General features: G+C 32.3%; 1 protein-coding gene across 17 annotated transcripts in view; it reads left to right on the forward strand.

The window, feature by feature from the left end:
- The window catches only part of LOC149776646 (RNA-binding motif, single-stranded-interacting protein 2-like), a 437,315-nt gene that overhangs the window by 374,961 nt on the left and 49,611 nt on the right, over window positions 1-12,743 (forward strand). For all 17 annotated transcript variants that reach the window (XM_089941160.1, XM_089941163.1, XM_089941164.1 and 14 more), the window contains one exon: window positions 11,632-11,851. In XM_089941160.1, coding sequence (XP_089797286.1) covers window positions 11,632-11,851 — 220 coding nt within the window. The remainder of the gene's footprint in view (window positions 1-11,631; window positions 11,852-12,743) is intronic.

Here is a 12,743-nt window from a genome sequence, read left to right on the forward strand (position 1 = left end):
CCTCAGTACAATTCATTGGCACCCTTCAGCAGTGTTATAATGAGGGATATTTGTACTATGTATATTGTACCTCAGTGCACTTCAATGGCACCTTTCAATAGTGTTATAGTGAGGGATAGCTTACTATATATATAATGTATCTCATTACACTTCAGTGGCTCCCTTCAACAGTGTTTTAGTGAGGGATGGCTGTACTAAGTATAATGTACCTCAGTACTCTTCATAGGATGTACCTCAGTACACTTCAATGACTACCTGTAACAGTGTAGTACTATCTATACTGTACCTCTACATTTCATAGGACATACCTCAGTATACTTTGTAAAAATGTACCCGAGTACACTACATAGGATGTACCTGAGTACACTTCATAGAATATACCTCAGTATACTTCACTGGCTACCTGTAACAGTGTTGTACTATGTATAATGTACCTCTACATTTCCTAGGACATACCTCAGTATACTTTGTAAAAATATACCTCAGTACACTTCATAGGATGTACCTGAATACACTTCATAGAATGTACCTCAGTACACTTCAATGGTTACCTGTAACAGTGTTGTACTATGTATAATGTACCTCTACATTTCATAGGACATACCTCAGTATACTTTGTAAAAATGTACCTCAGTACACTTCATAGGATGTACCAAAGTACACTTCAATAACTATCTGTAACAGTGTTGTACTATGTATAATGTACCTCAGTACACTTCAATGGCTACCTGTAACAGTGTTGTACTATGTATAATGTACCTCAGTACACTTCAATGGCTACCTGTAACAGTGTTGTACTATGTATAATGTACCTCAGTACACTTCAATGACTACGTGTAACAGTGTTGTACTATGTATACTGTACCTCAGTACACTTCAATAACTACCTGTAACAGTTGTACTATGTATAATGTACCTCAGTACACTTCAATGGCTACCTGTAACAGTGTTGTAGTATGTATAATGTACCTCAGTACACTTCAATGGCTACCTTGAACATTTTTGTCATGAGTGATAGCCCTATTTAGGATCACTACGATATTGTACCACTCTCTACTACAATAATGTACCACTCTCTATCACTACAATATTGTACCACTCTCTATCACTACAATATTGTACCACTCTCTATCACTACAATATTGTACCACTCTCTATCACTACAATATTGTACCACTCTCTATCACTACAATATTGTACCACTCTCTATCACTACAATATTGTACCACTCTCTATCACTACAATATTGTACCACTCTCTATCACTACAATATTGTACCACTCTCTATCACTATAATATTGTATCACTCTCTATCACTACAATATTGTACCACTCTCTATCACTACAGTATTGTACCACTCTCTATCACTATAATATTGTACCACTCTCTATCAGTAAATTTGTATCATCACTTTTTTTCTTTAACTGTATGCCAGCTTATTTTTCACCTATTTGACCATCTATAAAAATTGACAAACAAAACTTTGAATAGGGTTTTAGATCCTGCATTCAGCGATGGGGATATATGTGGGGCTTTATTCATGGCTTATATTCTTATAAAAAAAGCAGTACCACCACCAATCTCCCATCTTCCATCGTTAACTAGATGGCTTATACGGTTTATAGGAAAGTCGGTCACTGCTGTAATTTGTATTTTAATTTGCATAAATAAATAGATCAGCCCATAAGAGATGTTTTGATGAAAGATTGTATCGAAGATAAATATTTAGATTTACATGTGCATGATTGTGGAGTGCTGGTTAGATAATGTTGTGGCTTGAATTTTTACTTAACTCTTTTTCCCATTCATTTCCCACTTATGAATTTCATTGATGTGGCCATTATGGTTTACTGTGCTGTACGCTTTAAAATGTATTGACTGATATTAAAATCCTGAATAAAAGTGGTACTCGCATTACACTTGATTATTCAGAACATTTTGATAAGTAAACTTGGTTATTTACCACACACCACAGGTATTTAAACTGTCAATACAGGTATAGAATGACGTGATAGAATGAGCTATATTCATGCCATTTTTATTATCACATGACTACTGTGTTATTTAGATTAATATATCCATTGCTTAATTTTCCTATTACTATAACAAATATAACATTTCACTATATACTTCCTATAGATATAACATAACATTTTACAACACACTGCCTATATGTTAAACACATATAGTATCATTTTATTACACAGTTTGTACATGTATAACACATATAACATTTTACTACACACTTCTTTTATGTATAAACATAGAACATTTTAATACTCTTTTTACATGTATAACAAATGTAATAACATTTTACTTCACACTTTCTATATGTATAACACATAACATTTTACAACACACTTATTATATGCATAACACATAATAACATTTTACTACACACTTATTATATTTATAACACATAGTACATTTTAATACTCTTTTTACATGAATAACAGATATAATAACATTTTACTTCACACTTTCAATATGTATAACACATAATAACATTTTACTACACACTTATTATATGTATAACACATAAGACTTTACTATACACTTCCTGTGTGATAAATGTAGATAGGTGGTTTATGTAGATAGATGACTGGTTTAGATATGCCATTAATTTTTACTATTTCCTCTAATTTTTACAGATTTTTTTTGAAAATTTGTCAATGGGGGGTATTATTGGAGTTTAATTGTTCACCACTTTTCCCACACTGCTTGGTGGATTCTGTTGAAACTTGGTTGGCTAGATGTGTAGTTCTAATTGGTTTACTCTGAAGTTTTGCTTTTTCGTCTCACCCATTTTGATGAAAACTTCTTTAAAATCTTTCAAAAAAGGAGGAAGTTATGAAAATTCAGGAAATTATGAAAATTCAGCTTGATTATTTAATGTTTGTGCAACCCTATTTAATATTATGGCTTGATATTTAAAAGATATGCAGAAACATTCATAGATCCAAAAGGGAAATGTATATTGCTGGCCATGTAAGAAAAGGATTTTAAAACGTGGCACAATTGTAGGGATATACATATTTGTGACATCATGTACATCTAATTTATCCTGTGATGAATACAACTTTTTGGCAGATTTACGAAGCTCAGAATAAACTGTAGTGCTTGCATACCAAGGTCCACAGACTTGAAATAATTTGTATTGCTTGCTTACCAAGGCCCACAAACCTGAAATATGCTGTATTGCTTGATCTCCAAGGCCCACAGACTTGAAATAAACTGTACTGCTTGCTTACCAAGGCACACAGACTTGAAATAAACTGTATTGCTTGCTTTTCAAGGCCAACAAACCTGAAATAAGCTGTATTGCTTACTTTTGAAGACCCACAGACTTGAAATAAACTGTAATGCTTGCTTTTCAAGGCCCACAAACCTGAAATAAACTGTATTGCTTACTTTCGAAGGTCCACAAACATGAAAATGTATAATTTGATTATCAAGGACCACAGACTTGAAATGAACTGTATTGTTTGTTTACCAAGGACCAAAGACTTGAAATGAACTGCATTGTTTGTTTACCAAGGACCAAAGACTTGAAATGAACTGTATTGTTTGTTTACCAAGGACCACAGACTTGAAATAAACTGTATTGTTTGCTTTCCAAAGCTCAGACTTGAAACTGCATCATTTGCTTGCCAAGGTCCAAAACGTGATATTAACTGCATTATTTGCTGAAGGTGCAAGAGAAAGTATTTATGCACAATTTTAATGCTGCATATATCTGCCTAATATAAAAATTACTAAAACTAAAATACACAAGTGAGGTCAAACACAGGGTTGAAAATAAGCCAGTTGTCCATTTTTGCCCTAATGATTTACAGATCATAACAAAAACAGACACAGAAAAAAAATCACTGCTTTCAAATAGAGATACAGAAAAAAATCACATCACTGCATTGAAATAGAAATACACCAACAAAAAAATCACATCACAGCTTTGAAATAGAGATGCACAAAAAATCACATCACATCTTTGAAACAGAGATACACAAAAAATCACATCACATCTTTGAAACAGAGATACACAAAAATCACATCACTGCTCTGAAATAGACACACAAAAAATGACATCATTGCTTTGAAATAGAGATACACACAAAATCACATCACTGCTTTGAAATAGATACAGAAAAAATTAAAACCACTGCTTTTAAATAAATCGTGCCATTTACCTTTAAAATAAACTGTGCCATTTACCTTTTAAATAAACTGTGCCATTTACATGTTTCATTTTAATATTCCATGTCTGTGAACTGAAGAACCTAACTGTAATTCTGACAAATTTCAGCATGCAACCTTTAAACTGGCAATGATTTCGGTTCTTAAGATTTTATATGTGAAAACCGTGTTTCATATATTAGAGTGGAAGATTTCAAATATTTTATTGAAAAGAATTTTTGATGTTCAAACCTTTGTTTAGTTATGTAGGTCTTGAAAAAACTTTGTCGATTTTCAAGAATGTACACCTTTAATTGGGGTGTACACCTGTGAAGTGCAAGCTTAATGACAGAATCATATTTGGCAAGCTTCCTTAATGTAGTTGATACACATTCTCCATTTATTGACAAAACAAGTTATCAGTATGTATTGTCGAATACCTAAAGCATACATGCTTTCATAAAATAATCAGCGAGTTTAGAATGGTTGCTCTCCAAGTCTGTCATTAAGCCACATAGGCCAGGATGAGTACACAAACTGAATGATGAGTACACAAACTGAATGATGAGTACACAATACACAAACTGAATTATGAGTACACAAACTGAATGCAGCCTACAGCCTATAGTAGAATTCTCTACCATATATCTACTAATGTATAACAGGTACTAAACTCCAAACGTTTCCGAGGAAAGCAAAAATGATGTTCAGATGTCACAATTCTGGAATGGTCACTTGGATGATGTAAATATTCTGTCACCACAACGTCCTGCTGACATTTTCATGTCAATTTGTATGTGAAATGTCACATGGTTTTTTTTTTATATTCTTATTTTATCAGTTCAAGTGTGCAGACACAAGTGAAAATGTGTTTTCTGTAGATGTTTGGGTGTGATGCTGGAATTCATATACATTCGTATCAGGGTAAATACTGCACATGATTGATGGCCCGAAGTAAGATTAGGTCCTTAGTAACCCTCATAAAATAAAGGCATTATTATTATTATTATTATTATTATTATTATTATTATTATTATTATTATTAATTTTATTATTATTATTATTATTATTATTATTATTATTATTATTATTATTATTATTAGCATTATTATTATTAATTATTAATTTTAGCATTGTTAGTATTTTTTAATTATAATTATTATTATTATCATCATTATTATTATTATCATTGTTATTATTATTATTATTAGCATTGTTAGCAATTTTATTATTATTATTAATATTATTATTAATAATAATAATATTATTATTATCATCTTTATTATTATTAGCATATTTAGCATTTTTATTATCATTATCATTATTATTATTATCATCTTTATTATTACTAGCATTGTTAGCATTATGATTGTTATTAACATTATTATTAGTATTAGTATTGTTGTTATTATATTATTATTATTATTATTATTATTATTATTATTATTATTATTATTATTGTTAGCATTATTATTATTATTAATATTATTATTATTATTATTATTATTATTATTATTATTATTATTATTAACAGAATGGACTAGATCTGTTGGCATACATTATTTTGCCATCAGATATTTGTCTGTGCTTTTTTCATTCTACACCGATCATGTACAGTATTTACCCTGACATGAATGTATATGAATTCCAGCATCACACCCAAACATCTACAGAAAACACATTTTCACCTAAGACACAGACTCTGATTTGCCATTAATTGTTTAAACAACAGATTAGGCTCACTAGTGTTTACAGTTGTAGTTTTGGGAGGTTAAATGCAATGTCTTATGTGGTATTTCACATATGTATTTTTGAGAGGGTAAATATGGTATTATATATGTGGTATTTCACAGATGTACTTTTGAGAAGGTAAATATGGTATTATATATGGTATTTCACAGACGTACTTTTGGTAGGGTTAATTTTGGCATCATGTATGGTATTTTACAGATGTAGTTTTGGTAGGGTTAATTTTGGCATCATGTATGGTATTTCACAGATGTAGTTTTGGGAGGTAAAGATGGCATCATATATGGTATTTCTCAGATGAATTTTGGTGAGGGTAAATACCGCATCATACATGTAAATGGTATTTGTTGTTCGACAAAGACCAAGAGGCCAGCTTATTAACTTAGTCCAAAAGTTGGGGATTAAATTGCCAGCAGCCTCGTTTGCAAATGTGGGGAGTGAGCTTATTACCATCAACTATGGCCCTATCACTAAACAAATCTGATAGGGCCCTGAGTGGGGGCCGCGTGGTCTAAAGTGCTCAACGTTTCGGATCACTGACATCTCACCTTTGTTTGTGTGGGTTTCGAGTCTCAGGCTTGGCTAACGTGGGTACGTGAGAAATCCTGCCAATAGTTTCTCATGGATTGGTGGTTCTTCCCTGGTTTTCCAGGGTTCTTCCTCCATCAGTTATACTGGCCACCATGTATAGCTTATCTTGTGCTGAAAAATAGCATTAAACCCTACAACATCAACAAATCTGATACAGGGTGCAGTCAGTATTAAGCCCCTTTACAGCCATAATGTCATTATGTAACCCCTTCAAACCCAAATAGGTAAGTCGGGTAGATTAAATTCATCTGCATATCTGTCAATATCTTTTCCTCCCTTATGAGTTTAGCCATGATTTCTTTCTCGAAAAATACACCTTAGATGTGTTCATATGTTACTTTCAGTTTCTTTGAGAGAGAGGGTGTGTACCGCAGAATTTTCTTTTCAATCATTTTTTATGCTTGGAAAAGTGCATTTTGAAAAGTGAACATTAAAACTATATAAATTTAATCTGAATCCAAGGTGAGAGTTATACCAAAGACTTATAAAATGGTACTAACAGCTGCCTTTCTTGGAACTCAGCTTTACAGGCTAGTGTTAGGACTGGTTGGTCTTGTGTTAGGATAATGTGACTGGGTGGGACATGATGGTAAATGTCTGCAGCATGATTCCCCTGTGCTAGACATCACTTTAAACTGCCACACTGCAGGCTTCATAAAAATCCAAATTACACATACCACCTATAAACTGAGTACACAAGAAACATATTAATTTTTATTGATTTGCAATGGTTTGGGTAGATTTGTTGTACAGTGCTTTTCACAATGTGGTTCTTGGTTGATATTGACTGGTGACATATTTTAACAAGAGATAGAAGTTTACATTTAAGGTATTTATTGTTACAGTCTACACTTCATTAACATGTCAGTCAAAACTTTTTGGCAGCTTGCCTAGATCTTTGATTTGGTCTGTTAAGTGTGAGATAAATCCATACTTGACGATTTTGCAATTCCAAATCAGTCATCGTGATTTAGATTTTTGATTTTGTTTTTGTCATTTGGCCTCATTTGCTGATTGATTGGTGGACATCAGGTAAAGATCAAGATGGATTTTTCACACCTAAAGAACACTAAAAGACCAGATCATTCTTGAATTTCAAAAGAATTTTCAATTACCCATGTAGTCAAGGTCCTAACAATTGAAAACATTCATGGTATAAGAAATGTTGGTACACATATAAATAAGGCAAATGGTAATGTATAAGTACCGAGTGGCCGAGTGGTCCAAAGCGCTCACCGTTCTGGATCACTGCCATCTCACCTCTGTCTGCGTGGGTTCAAGTCCAAGGCTCGGCTAGCGTGGGTATGTGGGAAAGCCTGCCAGTAGCTTCTCGTGGGTCGGTGGTTCTTCCCTGGGTTTTCCAAGGTTCTTCCTCCACCAGTTATACTGGCCGCCATGTATAGCCTATCCTGTGCTGAAAAATGGCGTTAAACCCTAGAACAACAACAACAACAGCAAACACTTGATCTGATATCATTTCCCAATTTGCTTTGAATTCCAGCAATCCTTCTTTGACAGTTCCTTTACATCTGTTAGAACTGGGTTAAAATGAAGTTTAGAAATAAATATGATAAAAATAAAGAACACAACATGTACAACAGTTAAAGTTGGTTCAAAATGTGTTACATCATTCTAGACTACAAGGATTTCAAGATTTTGCCGGTAGATAACTCATACCAAACTTGCTTCCTTTTCCAGATTTGGCTGACAGCTTCGATGAGGAATAATACTTTAAAATAATTTAATTTTTTTAAACAGCTCTTATGTCATCTTTTTGTTACTTTTATTTTCAATAAAATGCATTTAAAATAATCTTCAGATAAATAACTCAGTAAATGAGAAAGATAAATATTATTTATATTACTGACAAAAATAGAAGATTAGATTTAGTTTTTAAACACTTTTTGAGGTTCAAATAAAAATGAATGAGAAAAATGTTACATTTCAATATATTCTTTGTTTGCATACCATTTCAACCATTTTGGTTTCAATTCTTATTACTCCTAAATTTATCTAAATAACTATCTTACTTGAATTGCCTTCTACATGTTAAAAATATATATTAAAAAAATTACCCTTTAATTTATATTATAAGAGAACATTATTATTTCTTTTTTAAAATTCTTCCTCATCTATAACATTATTTTTTTTTAAAAATCATCTTTCTCATCTATAACATTAGTGTTTCTTTTTAAAAAAATCCTCTTTCTTATCTATAACATTATTAAAACTTCAATGGCATTGACCAATGTTATCTTTCCAGATTTTAAAAACATGCTTAAGTCTCAAGAAACTCTACCAATTTTGATCAAACTTTGTATGTTGTTTATGTGCAGCGGTCCTTGTTTTAATTTGTATATAATTTATATACTTGAGTAGCAATGGACCACTATAACAGCATAGCTAATTGTGGAAGTAATTTTTGAACTGCAAAAGGATGGTCATTACATGAATATATAAATCTGCTTTTCTCTTCTGTACAGCGTTTTACTGTTACGGCACAGTCAAATTTTCAACAGAACCCATTTTTTTTATAAAAGAAAAGGGTTATGAGCCGTAGGATATTGAAGTACAATATGTACATCTCAAAGGATACAGGGAGGATAATTTTCAGTCTTCCACACCATTACTAATTGCTCAATAGCATTTTGACCAGAAAATCTGTCCCCTAGATTGCTCATGGGAATGTGCTTTTTAGGAAAACCATAATTCAGCACATAATGGTTGCTATTGGTTTTTATGAATTCTCTTCATTTTTGTTGAAAGGACTTATGCATAGTGACATTTATCTTTTCTCATCATTCATTTTGGAAAAGGCCCAGTCGTGAGTCAAGCAATTTATTTCAAGCTGGAATTGTCATTGATTGGAACATACAGTCATTGCCAAATGTCTTTCAGTTTATAGCACAAGCTCTTTTGCATAAAAGACTGGATTATATTAACACTCAAAATTCAGATTTTTGATCTTGGGAGTTGATGTCTTGGAGACAGGAAATAGGCCATGGAATAAAACAATACTTTCTTCACTTAGAAGGATGAATACCAAATAAGACTTCTAGACTGGATCCCCATGATGAATTCAAAGTAGTCTCAACTTTCCAAACAATTGACTGGTTGATGAATTGTATCAATTATTTATTTTCACTTTCTTATATTTCTTCTATAGGGGAAAAAATTACCACTTCCTGTTTTATCAGTGACCTTTGCACTGTATTGGCTTCTTTTTCAAAAATAAATTTAATAGACTTCTTTTCAGTACGAGTTGACAAAAAGTGAATTGGCTTCTTTTTGGTATGAGTTTAGAAAAAGTGAATTAGATTTTAAAATTGTGTAACTCCCATTATCAGCACAATAACCATTTTATATAATGCATCCATTTTTACACTGTAATTTAAGCTACAGTCAATCAAAAAATAAGAGTAAATGAAATAATCAGACAAAGAAATAATAAGACTGACAATGAAATAATAAGACTGTCAATAAAATAATACGACTGTCAATGAAATAATAAGACAGTCAATGAAATAATACGACCAACAACGGAATAAATAAGACAGTCAATGAAATAATATGGTCAATGAAATAACAAGACAGTCAATGAAATAACAAGATAGTCAAAGGAATAATAAGACATTCAGTGAAATAATAAGACTGTCAATGAAATAATAAGACTATCAATGAAATAATATGACCAACAATGGAATAAATAAGACAGTCAATGAAATAATAAGATGGTCAATGAAATAACAAGACAGTAAGATAGTCAAAGGAATAATAAGACATTCAGTGAAATAATAACAGTCAATGAAATAACAAGACTGATAGTAAAATAACAAGATAGTGGTTGGAATAACAAGACAGTAAGTGAAATAATAAGACTGTGAATCAATGAAATATTAAGACATTCAAAAGGAAAAATTTGCTCAAGCTAGTTGACAGGAATATTGTATACCCTATTTACAACATTTTTACTAATATATAGAAGATGGATGAATTTCATTTTATGATATGAAGACCAGATATTTTGTATGGTAAGTATTAGTCATTAAAATCGTTCAATGGACCTAACTTGTCTCTGACCTAAAACAAATTTTAAGTTTTAATCTAAGGGAGGTAACTTGTGAATGTATAAATCGGGTGTGGTATCCCCAGTTATCCTTGTTAGATTGTCTCCCCTATATCCCCAAACTGATATTAAAAAATGTGTCAAATTTATCTACAAAACAGTTTGCAGTATATATAAAAGAGGGAAAAACAAACATAATTAAAGTGATAAAGCACAATGGAGACAAAGTTCATTTAATATTTCCAAATAGGTTCCCAGGTGTGATTAAGGATAATAGAAACAAGGTTCCTTTAATATTTCTAAATAATTGCCCCGTGTGATAAAGCACAATAGAATTAAGAGTTTTTAATGTTACCAAAATAGTTGCCCAGTGTGATAAAACACAATAGAGATAAGATTTGTTGATATTACCAAACAGTTGCCCAATTGTGATTTAGTACAATAGGGGTATAATCTTTAATAATAAAAGCATTTGCCCATTGTGACAAAGAACAATGGAGATAATATTTCTTTAATAATAAAAATGATTGCCCATTGTTATAAAGCACTGTGGAGACAAGGTGTCTTCCAATATGATAAGGCATAATGGAGACAAGGTGTCTTCCAATATGATTAGGCATAATGGAGACAAGGTGTCTTCCAATATGATACAGCATAATGGAGGACAAGATTTAATTCAATATAAAAAATGGTTACCCAAGATAAACACAACAGAGGTATATAAAAAAATAATATTGAAAACAGTTGCCAAGTGTAGTAAAACACAACACACAACAGAGATAAGATTTCTTTGATATGCTAAGAGCAGTAAAAGACAAATGAGATAAGATTTCTGTAGTATCGAAAACAGTTGCCAAGTGTAGTAAAACAGAGATAAGGTTTTTTTTTAATGTTGAAAACAGTTGCCAAGTGTAGTAAAACACAATAGAGATAAGACTTCTTTAATACTGAAAACAATTGCCTAGTGTAGTAAAACAAAACACATAAAATTTCTTTAATGTTAGCAAGCAGGAGAGACCAGTTTAAATTTTCTCCATTTTTCTACTTTCAGCAACAAGAACAGGATCCAACCAACCTGTACATAGCCAACCTTCCAATCTATTTTTCTGAACAAAATTTAGAGAATATGTTCAAAGACTATGGCACAGTGATATCGACAAGAATCCTGCGGAAACCCGATGGAATTAGCCGTGGTGTTGGTTTTGCTAGGATGGAATCAAAAGACAAATGTGACCAGATCATAACAGCATTCAATGCAAAAATTTTGCCAGGTATAGTACAGTGATGTAGATACTTTCATAAAAGTCTGATACAGATCTATCATTGCATAATGTGGTGGCAGATCTGGGTCTATACAGTTTGTTAGGAATAATCAGTTCAACAACAACAGTAGAGACCCAGCTCTGCCAGCATATTATGTGGCAACAGATTTATGGGTCTTTGTTGTTTGCAGTTGAACCCATCTTATACGGTTGTATAGATAGCATATTAAATTGCAGTGTAGGAACACTTACAGTGTGTGCAATTTTACCAGGTATAATTAAGTAAATTGATCTACAGTGTGTGAATACCTAACATTGTATATAGTTGCAACAGTATAATACTGTACATTGATCTACAATGTTTGAACACTTACAGCGGTTGCAATTTTACCACATATAATACAGTCTGTTGATCTACAGTTTCATTGCAGTGTATTATGGGAGTGGTTAACTGCCATGATTCCATCAGTTTCATTGCAATGTTTTATGGGAGTGGTTTACAGCCATGATTCCATCAGTTTCATTGCAGTGTTTTATGGGAGTGGTTTACTGTCATGATTCCATCAGTTTCATTGCAGTGTTTTATGGGAGTGGTTTACAGCCATGATTCCATCAGTTTCATTGCAATGTTTTATGGGAGTGGTTTACTGTCATGATTCCATCTGTTTCATTGCAGTGTTTTATGGGAGTGGTTTACAGCCATGATTCCATCAGTTTCATTGCAATGTTTTATGGGAGTGGATTACTGCCATGATTCCATCAGTTTCATTGCAGTGTTTTATGGGAGTGGTTTACAGCCATGATTCCATCAGTTTCACTGAAATGTGTAGAGGGAGGAGTCCATGTCTTCATGTAATTGTTCTATTCATATGTTCTTTAGCTCTATCACTCAAGCATTTGA

Source organism: Sinohyriopsis cumingii, chromosome 18 (genome assembly GCF_028554795.1).
Source record: "Sinohyriopsis cumingii isolate HCF-2022 chromosome 18, ASM2855479v2, whole genome shotgun sequence".
NCBI lineage: Eukaryota > Metazoa > Mollusca > Bivalvia > Unionida > Unionidae > Sinohyriopsis > Sinohyriopsis cumingii.